Here is a 12,171-nt window from a genome sequence, read left to right on the forward strand (position 1 = left end):
ATGGAACCAACCCAGATGCACCTCAGTAGATGAATGGATCAAGAAAATGTGGTATATATACACAATGGAATTCTATGCCTCCATCAGAAAGAATGATATTGCCCCATTTTTTAGGAAATGGAAAGACTTGTAGAAAACTATATTAAGTGAAATAAGCCAGGCCCAAAGAAACATAGGTCTCATGGTTTCCCTTATTTGCAAGAACTAGTATATGTCTGGAACAAGCAGAAAAGCTCAGATAAGATTATGTTAAGTGAAATGAACCCCAAGATAGGGACATAGGTGGTTTTTTCTTCCTTCCTATTGTTTCTAACATATTTATAAGGTACCATGTGATTTTTTTGTTGCTTTGTATGTCCCTCCCCCACGGTATAACCCCTGTTTTCACTGTATTTGATGTTGATATAATTTGGGCAGCAGAAGGGAAAAAACAAAATGTTTAAATAAGGATACAGGTTAACCCATTGCAACAATGAGATGTACAAGACACTATGTTGAAAAACGAACTTTACAATTTAGGGTGGGGGTGTGTAGTTGAGGAGGTGGGAGGGACAGGATAGTAGGGGAAAAACAAAGGAGGCGGCAACAATGGTGGATATGAAATGTACTCATTACCTTGCTCATGTAACTGTAACCCTTCTGTACAGTATTTTCACAATAAAAAAACTTGTTTTAATTTTTAAAAAAAGACTTGGCATGGTGACACATGCCTACAATCCCAGAACTCCAGTGGAGGAGATCACATTTCACAGGATCTTATTATGTAGGCCAGGCTTTGCTTGGGACTTGTGATTCTTCCGCTTTCAGTCTCCTAATGTTGGGTTATCAGCATGAAGCACCACACTTAGCTAGCTTATATCCATTTATTTATATAAGGGAATAAGAACTCTGTCCACTAATTACAAAGGGCATGTAAATTTTAAAAAAAGCATACATTAAAAAAAAGCATACTCCTGAGCCCAAGAGGAGAATATCATGACTGTGTTTCCCCCCATTTTTCTTTTATGTAACAGGATTTATTTGTCAATGGAAACATGATTTTCTATATTTACAAAGTAAGAATAATCTGCTTCTTGCTAATATAATTATAGCTAATGGATTATGCCTAACATAGTTTCTAAAAATGCTTGCAGATGATTGGAAGAAATGAAAGTAAAAACATTAGCTTACTGTTTCACCAACTTTCCCAGTATCTCCTTGATCTCCTATTTCTCCCTGTTGATAAAGAACATAAAGTTGCAAAGTGACTATTTTAAACAAATTACTCTTCTGTTTCATTTTGTGAAATTATTGAATTATAGTCCAAAAATTGGCAAAGAAAATTTAGGTGTTTAAAAACTCTGTTATGGTATTGGCCTAGAATAGAAACATTCCTCCATTTTTCACCCAAATAGTAGCTTAGTTTCTGACATTGCATTCTCCTGTTAAACATGCTGACTCATGTCTGTAATCCCAGTGGATAGTAGCTGGAGGATAGCCGTGTGCAAAACCTCCAAGTCTCTGAAAAATAACTAAAATGCACCAAAGGCTATAGTCATGGTTAAAGTAGTAAAGTTCTTAACTAGCATGCATAAGGCCCTGAGATCAACCAGTATTCTCAGAAAAAAATTAAGTTCTCCTATGTATCGCTTTTAATTGCTTTAAAAACACTTTTCATGCTAGATATGGTGGAATCCTCACACTCAGGAGGCTGAGTCAGTAGGATTGCAAGTTCCAGGTCCCCTGAGTTATATGGTAAGACCTTGTCTCTAACTCTCACCCAAAGTAACAATAAAAAAAGAAAAATAAAAATATGTGTAACAATAAAAAAGAAAAAAATATGTGTACAAATAAAAACATTACAATATTTTTTGTGTAGTATGTATAAAGAAAAGTGATAGGCAATGTAAAAGATGCTAAGCATAAAAATATAGCACTTACAAACAAGGGTGCTCTACTTCCTCAGGCAGAAGAGAAAATATGTCTCAGGTAAGTAAGTACTAAAGATGGACACAGTTGCAAACAGCCTGTGAGCTGCAGTAGCTGAAGTACTCTAAGCATTACCAGAGAAGTGTGTGTGCTCCTAACTCTAGCACTACTTTTTTTTACAGTCTGTAGAGTTCTGCATACCCAATGTCTCTCACAACCCATTTGGCTACAAACATGACCTATTCTGAATTTATTTGGTACTGATAACTTATCTGCTTTATTCCAATCAAATTAATATCCTTATATTTCACTTCAGAAAATATAAGGCATCTAGTATATTGTGCTGTTGCACTGCGTGTTGGAAGCATTAAATATAGTGTGTGAACCACTATAGTTACTTTAAGTATTCCATTAGTGAATTCATTAGATTATGACTTCATTAGTTGGACCCCAAAAAGTAGAGGATTCATAATTTTTAGTGGTAGGAAATGGCATGAACCGAGACACAGATTGATAAATAATAAAAAAAAAGAGGTGAAAAATTAAATACAGAATAAGAAATGCACTCATTACCTTGCCCATGTAATTGTAACCCCTCTGTATGGTATTTTCATAATAAAATAATAATAATATCAAAAAAGAAAAAAATAAATACAGTTTACTATACATAGTGAATGTCATAGGAATATACAGTTCACAGAAAAAAATGAGTTTTGGCAAGTACATATTTTAGTATAAAATGATTAAAATAAGACAAAATAGAAAAGAGAGTGTACTATTTCTTGCTGCCCATCAATAAAATGGGAGTTGAAGATTCCAGAAAAATAAAATTTAAGCTGAAGGCTGATGGTTCTGTAATCCTAGCTATGTGAGAGACTGATATTTGAGAATCATTGTTCAAAGCCAGCCTGGGCAGGAAAGTTTGTTGTGAGATTCTGACCTCCAATTAACCATCCAAAAACCAAAAGTGTCACTGTGGTTCAAGTGGTAGCCCCCTAGCCTTGAGCACAGAAGCTCAGGGAGAGCACCCAGACTCTGGGTTCAAGCTCCAGGACCAGTACCAAATAAATAGAAAAAGTAAACTTAATATAGCATGGAGCAGAAATATTGTAGCCTCTAATGACATGTGAAATTGGTTGGTCTGAAATGAAACATGAGCCAATGTGTAAAATACATATATTTCAAATTATTTATTATAGAAAAGGGCTTAATAATTAAGCTCAGCAAAAATATGGTTATCTTTTTAAGAAGTTTTGTATATAACTTGAGAAAATTAGGTATACCTAGTCTCCCAATATAATTTCAGTCTCAGACATACTGATAGATTAGAAAATGCTTTATCTTACACTTTTCACTGACCTCAAAACCTGCTGTTTAGCTTTTTTTTTTTTTTTTTGGTCAGTCATGGGGCTTGAACTCTGGGCTTGGGTGCTGTCCCTGCACTCTTCAGCTCAAGCTGAGCGCTCTACCGCTTGAGCCACAGCATCACTTGCAGTTTTCTAGTGGTTTTTATTGGAGATAAGAGTCTCGTGGACTTTCCTGCCCAGGCTGGCTTTGAACCATGATCCTCAGATCTCAGCCTCCTGAGTAGCTAGGATTACAGGCGTGAGCCACCGGCGCCCGGTATTTGACTTTAACACCATAAAATTTAATGAGCTTAATATTAAAAAGCTGGAGCTTTGTGAGAAAATGACATGACTTGTAGATCTCAAATTTTCTTTCTCGTTCTTTCTTTCATTTTTCTTTCGTTCTTCAAACTACATTGCTCCTCCCTCCCTCCATCCCCCCATCCCTCCCTCCATTCCTCCTTCCCTCCCTCCCTCCCTCCCTCCTTCTTTCCTTCCTTCCTTTTTTGAGACAGGCTTTCCCTTGTATCCCAGGTGGCCTCAAACCTCTAATCCTCTTGCCTCTGTCTCCAGAGTTCTGGGATTACAGTCATACATATCATGTCAAGCTGAACATTTTAAAACAATTGTTATGAATTTTTTCTTTCAGTCTTGATAATACACATCAAGATATTAAGTTATTTTATAATTTCTGTTATAAAGGATTATATAAAATCTGGAAATAAAGCAAAAACAAGTGATAGGCCTTTTGGTATCATAAAATGAACTCTATCCAATGATTAACAAGTAATATACTTAGACCCATTGTTTATTATGGATGAAAGATTTTGAGATTTATACTAATAAGTAAATTTCTGACCACTACGACAGTTAATTTCTAAAGTTATGGGGTTTTTTTGCCTTCCATCTAACCCACAAATCTTACCATAATTTTTATTAAATTGTTCAATTGTTTCAATTGATCTTGAAACATTTTTAACATCCTCACTGGTTCTCTGTAAGCTTATATGTGCTTACTGTATATTTAAAAGATACATTTCCATTTTTTGGAAGTTTTGTGTCAAAGATGACACCAAGGTTGGATGCTTTACCTTTAAGCCTTCTGGTCCTGGCTCACCCACAACGCCCTTCTGACCTGGTTTTCCCTAGTAGAAAAAAATGCATTAAAAAGAGAGAGATAATTATTCTCATTTCTGAAAGTTTCTTGAGATTTATGAAATATAGGTGATTCATATGAAATGCAAATTTCAGAATTATTTAATAGATGTCTTTTACTGTAATCAGTACCCATTCATCCAAGTATTACCAGAATGTCTCCTATATATAAAGCAGAATTCTAAATTCTGAGGGTAGAGAGAACACTAAACACATCTGACCTCATATAGATTATATTTTGATAGTCTGACAAAGTCAGAAAAAGACAATTAGGTTAGATGTATATGTACATGTAAGCACACATACACAAACATGTACACATGTCCTAGATCAACTCAACTATTCATGCAGCTTTGTTTCTATAGATTTTTAAAAGTATCATACATTAGCTGCATAAAGGTTTCATTGTGACATTTTCGTATATGCCTACAATATATTCTGATCAAATTCACTCCATCATTCCCATACCCTACTTCTTAAACAATTTCAGCAGACTAAATATTTCCCATTTAAAATTTTCCAATAAAATTGTTCCAGTTTTATACATACAAATAATCTACTTTGATCACATTCATTCTCATTCACCTATTTTCTTATTTTTCTTTGTTTATTGTGTGTGTGTGTGTGTGTGCATGCACACGTGCCTCATTCACCTATTTTCTTATTTTCTTTGTTTATTGTGTGTGTGTGTGTGTGCATGCACACGTGCCTCATTCACCTATTTTCTTATTTTTCTTTGTTTATTGTGTGTGTGTGTGTGTGTGCACACGTGCACTTGCATATATGCATTAATTGTCCCAAGAGGTTTCATCATGCTATTTCATTCAGACATACATATATTATATTTTGATCAAAATAACCCTTTCTGTTGCTTTCTCTTTCTCAACCAATTCATTAATGGGGAACAAATAATTTGAATTCATTTAATACTTTTTCTTTTTGTCTTTGCTTTGGTTGATATGTTCTAATGGTTTCCTAACACGCACAGGGCAGAGCAAAGAACTGAAAATCATCTGTTTTTTGTTTGTATATGTGCTAATCCTGGTGCATGAACTCAGGGCCTGGGTGCTATCCTTGAGCATTTTTGCTAGCCACTTGAAGGCTAGCCCTTCAAATAATTTTCACAAATTACTAAGACCTCTGAAAAACCAAGTAAGTATATATAGAAGGACATAAAATTCAAAATATCCCTGGAGAAATCAATTATTGTCTCTCTTTATTTGTAGGGACTTAAGGGCTATAGTTTAGCTTTTGCTCTTCTGTTATACATTAAAATATTATACCATTAAAACAATTACAGTACAGCTGTCTTAAAGAAAAACACTTAATGAAAATAATTTATTATATATTATTTTTCCCCTTGAGATAGATTTCATTATGTAGCACAGGCTAGCCTAGAACTTGATATGTCATTTACTGTGGCTTTGACTTGTGATTCTCATACCTTACCTCTTGAGTATTAGGATTCTAGGCATATTTCACAACACAGACTTAAGAAAATTATCATTTCTTTTTTGTTCTGCTTGCATGTTTATGGCTGGTGCTGTAGAACTAGAACCATTCTACCAGCCTGGATTTGTGCCAGTTATTTTAGTAAAAGAGTTTCATAGATTTTTGCTGACTGGGTTGGCTTTGAACTATGATCTTCCAGGTTTCAGTCTCCTGAGTAGCCAGGATTACAAGTATGAGTTACCAGCACCAAGCTAAGAAAAAAAAAAGATATTTTTTAACAATACCTACTCTTGGCCCCAGTTCTCCAAAGGGTCCAATGGGTCCTTCTTCTCCCTTAAAAAAAGATCAGAACAGGTCATGTTTTATAATAAATGTTGAGTAATGTAGACCTGCATTCTTTATATTTATTTAGCAATTTGAGTGTTGTTTAGAGATGTGGTGAAATGATATTATGATTTTCTTATATTTCATAATTATATCGCCCTATACATTTTATTTATTTTCTGGAACACCATCATATCTTTCTAAAACAGGCATGTTTGCTATTGGATTACTTTAAAATTCATAGGTCATACAATCCATTAACAGAAACTTGGAATGTACAAAAGTAAAGTGCAGAGGATATTGCATGGTGAGGGTTGGAAATCACTGAGATTATTAAGTGAAGATAATATTTACTTGTTGAGTTTTGAGAGAAATTCAAAACTCTTAACAGGAGAAAGTCAATATTCACTGACATTTTAAAACTAATATACAAAGCATATTTTCTTCAGGCACACTTTGATAATTGACTCAAAACCCTTTTTTAAATTTAATTTAATTTTATTTGTGAACATACTGTACAGAGGGGTTACAATTACATGGGCAGGATAATGCATACATTTCTTACCAAGCATTGCAGCCTCCTCCTTTGTTTACCCTTCACATCCCTCCCCAGCCTCCCCCCTCCCAATCCCAATCCTATTCCCAATACTTCCCCCCCCCCCACCACCGCACCGACGTTGTAAAGTTCGTTTTGGACATGACAATTTGTACTTCTCATTGTTGCAACAGGTCCACCTGTATCCTTAAACGACTTGTCAAAACCCTTTTTTTGAGATTAGGTGTCACATGGCTTTTTTTTTTTAATTTTAGTTCTTTCTTAAACCCTAGAGTTGCAAAGATACAACAGATTCCAATCAAATGGATTCTACTATGTAAGAGTTTTTACTTGATTTAGAATCAAAACAGCTATAATGTTAATATAAAAGTTTGGTACATTCTTGTGAGGATCAAAGTTGCATGGATGGATAAAACCTGAAGATGACAATAAAAATAGAAACTTCTAGCCATTATTTCTAAAGAGAATAAAAAGGTGTTTGCATTTCATTTGCAGAAATATTGGACATATTTATTAAATATGCTGATTTGTTAAGTTACTAGTTGATGTTAGTACATACTAACAATATATGTAGATGTCTCTAAACATAAATGCTTTACTTGATAAACAAATATTTTGTTCAACTCAAAACTCAATTAAAGTATAATATATTGGGTCACAAATATAAAGCAGTCACAATAGTAAATATAAATTATTGGACATGTGTATTTGATTCTGTGTTCAGATTCCTCAACATTCCTTTGGAGACCACTGACACAAATCACTTAATGAATTCAGAACATTGTAAAATGATTCCAAATTCTACTCCATAACTGCCAATGTAAAATGGTAACTTGAAATCTGCTATAGTAAAAATTGTCCACAGTAAGGAAACTGTTTCTTCAAGTAAAAAGAAAAAAATCCTAAAGACCCAAGAAAAATGTAAAGGGAAAATTTGAACCAAGAAACTGCTAACTTAATAGTCACTACCTCCATACCTGAGTTCCTTTGAGACCAGGAGGCCCCGGAGGCCCTCTATTTCCAAGTAGTCCCTATAAAAACAAAATAAACACACAAATTAAAATTTATAGCTCTATTAGCATTTTGATCAACCTTCATTAAGCTGATTATCAAAACATTGTTAGGTGGCACCATTCATTCCTCATGTAGAAGTCATGAAAATGAGATGGGAAAGCAGCTGGGCCGAAAACTACAAGATCCCTAAAACCTGAGAAACAGAATAAATTTTCTTTCAAACAGTTTAAGTTTCAAATAATTTGTTCAGTATGTTATTTTTCAATTTCCAGATATCTTCTCAGAGAACATTTTCTAACTGAAAGCAATGGATCCAGCTGTTACTCTGACAATAAATAAACATAATGGAGTATCCACAAAGACTAAACACAAATGGAAGGGTCTGGAATTCATTATTCATACTAAGTGTTCCTCAGCTTCTTGATGTAACCTTGTGAAAAAGAGATGGGTGATTTGCAAAGAAACAGAATGAAACTATAAATGCTGACTGTTGCTTTTGAGATAAATACTTGTTCAAAATAATTACAAAAATAATCTGCAAATTGTTACAAATAATTATTATTATTACAAATAATAATTCAAATAACACTGGCAACATCTATTCAACATAGCAACATTTTATTAGTTCTGTTCTCTTACTATGCAATGTGCTAGAAGAGTTATACGTAAAGTTCTTCTGAATATTACATTTTCATTATTGTGTTTAGTAATGCTGTAACAATTAAAACATTTAATTTATGTGTGTGTGTGTGCACGTGTGTGTGTGTATGTGTGTTTGCTTGTGTGTGTGTGTGTGTGCGTGCTGGTCTTGAGTCTTAAACTCAGAGTTTGGGCTCTGTCCCTGAGCTCCTTTTGCTCAACACTAGTGCTCTACTTCTTCAGTCACAGCCATTTCTAGCTTTTTATTTTTTGAGTAATTTATTAGTGGAAAAAGTCTCACGGATTTTCCTGCCTACACTGGCTTTGAACTGCAATCCTTAGATCTCAACCTCCTAAATAGCTAGAAATACAGGCATGAGCAATCAGCACCCAACTTTAATCTAAGCATGTCAAATAAAAAGTGTAAACCTACCCTCTAATTTGTGTATTTAGTTTTAGAAAGTAGGAGTGTCAAACCACAGGGCAATCTTTATATTGTAGCTTGCCTTTTTGTTGGTATACACTTTAACACAAAAGAAAAAATAATTCTGGTTTCGTTTAAGCCTATCTTATCACAATCCTATTATTAAAACAGTGTCATCCAAGAAAACTGCATGTCTTCAAGTAGTAACCTGATTATTTTTGTGCAGTGTTCTATTTTTTAGAAAGAGCAAATGTGTTAGATTATGAAAGTGGGCTTATGCTCTTTTTATGCTTGCCCAACATATATTATCAGTTTTATTGGTAAAAAAAAGCACTCTAATTTTCCTTAAGGAAAGGAAATACCTTTTGTTTGTACTCTTGGACCAGATGGTTTGGGGGGTGTGACTCTAACTGTAATGGTGGACATATAACAGGAACCTAAGTCAGTCAGCATGTTCCATACACCTAGAACGTGATTTAAGAATGACCAAGAAATTCCATAAAGCCATGTAACAAAAGGTAATTTCAAACTTCAATGAAGTTACTAGAAATATAAAATAGCATTAAGGATGAGATAACCTTCAATAATGGAAAACCATCAAGAGGACAGAGCCTGAAAGCTAAATCAATGCCTTAACCAATGGAGAAAATAGCTCGTGTGATATTGGTTGGGGTCCTGGGTTCCATTGTTACTATTAAGTTCCTAAACTGTTCACATACTAGTCAAGCCTCTTTGAATTGGGGTTCCATTATCTACAAGTTTTGAAAAATCATGATTGGTAACAATGATTTTCAACTCTTCAGAATTTAAAGTACTGATCTCCTGAAATTCAAAGTGAAAGACTTTAAGAGTTTTCAAAGATTAATTGGAGTTATAGATTCCAAAAACTGTGATGTTTCAATTTTAGTACAATAATAGCCATTTTGTCAAATATATGCTAGTATTTTATTAATTCTTCTACTATAGTTCATAATAATAAAACATCAAATTGCACTACTAAACAGGTCTACTAAATAGCAAATTAGGCTCTGAATATATAAACACAAATAAGATATAGTACCCATTCTTAATAAATTAACAATTTATATAGATGATGCTTTAAAATAAAAGTTATAAAGTCAGAATTACAATGGAAGGAGAAATACGTGGTATGTAAAGGAAATTGAGAAAAGTGAGAAAAATCCTTTCTGGAAAAATCAGAAAAAAATAACATGTGTGAGTACTTTTGTCTTTACCCATAAAACACTAACGAAAAACTTATAATTAAAAGCAATAAAAGAGTATAATCAAGCCCCAGTGTAAAAAGGACCCTGATAAGTGTATAAAATTAGATTAGAGAATGCATGTAAGCAACTATCCTAGTTCCGTAGCCAGGATTTAACCAGTAGATGGCTGATTAAAGGAACTAGGCTCCTTAACTCTCTCATTGAAGCTACTTATCCTGGGGATAGCAGCACTGACCAAAACGCAAACTAACCTTTTCAGAAAAGCAGGAAAGCCTGTGCTGCCTTCTACCTCCTTCCTCTTTTAAAATCATCTTAAAGGAATAATAAAAAGTAAATTAAGGCTGGACACTGATAGCTCACACCTGTAATCCTAGCTACTCAGGAGGCTGAGATCTGAGGATTGCATATTGAAGCTAGCCTAAATAGAAAAGTCCATTCGACTCCTATTGCTAATTAAGTATCAAAAACACCAGATGTGAAACTTTAGCTCAAGTGATAGAGCACTAACTTAAGCAAATAAACCAAGGGACAACACCCAGGCCCTGAGTTCAAGCCCCAACAGGCTTGAACAACAAAAATCATTAATTAAATAAGAAAGAAAATAATTCTGTGTTGTCTATAAGATAAAAACGTCCCATATGAATTTTTGGATTGCCTCTTCTATTTCCTTGAGGAATGGGGTTGTAATATTGATAGCTATGGCACTGAATTTGTAGATAGCCTTGGGAAGTATTGCCATTTTCATGATGTTGATCCTTCCAATCCAGCATGGGAAGTTTTCACTTTCTAAGTTCTATTTTGATTTCCTTTTTCAGGTTTTTAACGTTTTCATCATAGAGGTCTTTCACTTCTTTGGTTAAATTAATTCCTAGGTATTTTACTTTTTGTGGGGCTATTATAAATGGAGTTGTTTTCCTGATTTCAGCCATGCTCTTCTCATTGTTGGCATCCAGAAAAGCCATTGATTTTTGAGGATAATTTTATACTTTTATAATTTTATACTTTGTCAAAGTTTTGAATCAGCTTGAGTAATTTGGGATTCTTTAAATACAAGATCATGCCATCTGCAAAGAGGGAGAGTTTTATTTCATCTTTCCTTACTGGAGGAATATCAATACCAAATTTCAAACTATGTACTGGCACAATAACAGACCTCAGGACCAATGGAATAGAACTGAAAACCCAGAAATGAACCCACAGACCTATAGCCATCTAATCTTCGATAAGGGAGCTAAAAAAAAAAAGAATGGAAGAAAGTCTCTTCAGTAAACGGTGCTGGCAAAATTGGTTAATCACTTGTAGAAAACTAAAGCTAGATCCTTATATATCACCCTGCACCAGAATCAACTCCAAATGGATCAAAGACCTTGGAGTCAAAGCAGACACCCTGAAAACATTACAGGATGGAATAGGAGAAACCTTAGGTCTCCTTGGCACAGGCTGAAATTTTCTTAATAGGGATCCAGAAACACAACAAATCAAAGAAAGGTTGTACAAATGGGATTGCATGAAGCTGCAGAGCTTCTGCATGGCAAGATCAATAGAAAGCCCAGGGATTGGGAGAAGATCTTCCCTAACCATCCAACAGACATGGGTCTCACATCTAAAATACACGTGGAACTCAAAAAATTAAATCCCCCAACAACAAATCCTCAAGGAAACGACTGCCCAATAAGTAAGTGGGCTAAAGACTTACAGAGAGGGGCTGGGAAGGTGGCTCAGTGGTAGAGCGCTTGCTTTGCATGCTTGAGGCCCTGGGTTCAATTCCTCAGCACCACATAAGTAGGAAAAAAAGCCGGAAGTGATGCTGTTGCTCAAGTGGTAGAGTGCTAGCCTTGAACTGAAGAGCTGAGGGATAGCGCCCAGGCCCAGAGTTCAGGTCCCATAACCGGACCCCCCCCCCACACACACACAAAAGACTGACAGAGAAACTTCTCTGAAGAGGAAAGAAGGATGGTCAATAGACACATGAAGAAATGCCCAACCTCCCTAGCCATAAAAGAAATGCAAATCAGAACAACACTGAGGTACTACCTCACCCCAGTCAGAATGGCTATAATCAAGAACTCTAATAACAACAGATGCTGGAGGGGATGTGGACAGAAGGGAACCTTACTGCATTGTTGG

The 12,171-nt window shown here is 34.9% G+C and overlaps 1 protein-coding gene across 1 annotated transcript in view; it reads right to left on the reverse strand.

Annotated features, from left to right (window-relative positions):
• Col24a1 (collagen, type XXIV, alpha 1) overlaps nt 1-12,171 on the reverse strand; it is a 280,847-nt gene that overhangs the window by 154,973 nt on the left and 113,703 nt on the right. Inside the window, exons 20-23 of the mRNA XM_013018210.1 lie at nt 7,719-7,772; nt 6,150-6,194; nt 4,346-4,399; nt 1,171-1,215 (exon numbers count right to left, since the gene is read on the reverse strand). Coding sequence (XP_012873664.1) covers nt 1,171-1,215; nt 4,346-4,399; nt 6,150-6,194; nt 7,719-7,772 — 198 coding nt within the window. The remainder of the gene's footprint in view (nt 1-1,170; nt 1,216-4,345; nt 4,400-6,149; nt 6,195-7,718; nt 7,773-12,171) is intronic.

This window comes from Dipodomys ordii, unplaced genomic scaffold (genome assembly GCF_000151885.1).
Source record: "Dipodomys ordii isolate 6190 unplaced genomic scaffold, Dord_2.0 Scaffold39, whole genome shotgun sequence".
NCBI classification, from domain to species: Eukaryota; Metazoa; Chordata; class Mammalia; order Rodentia; family Heteromyidae; genus Dipodomys; species Dipodomys ordii.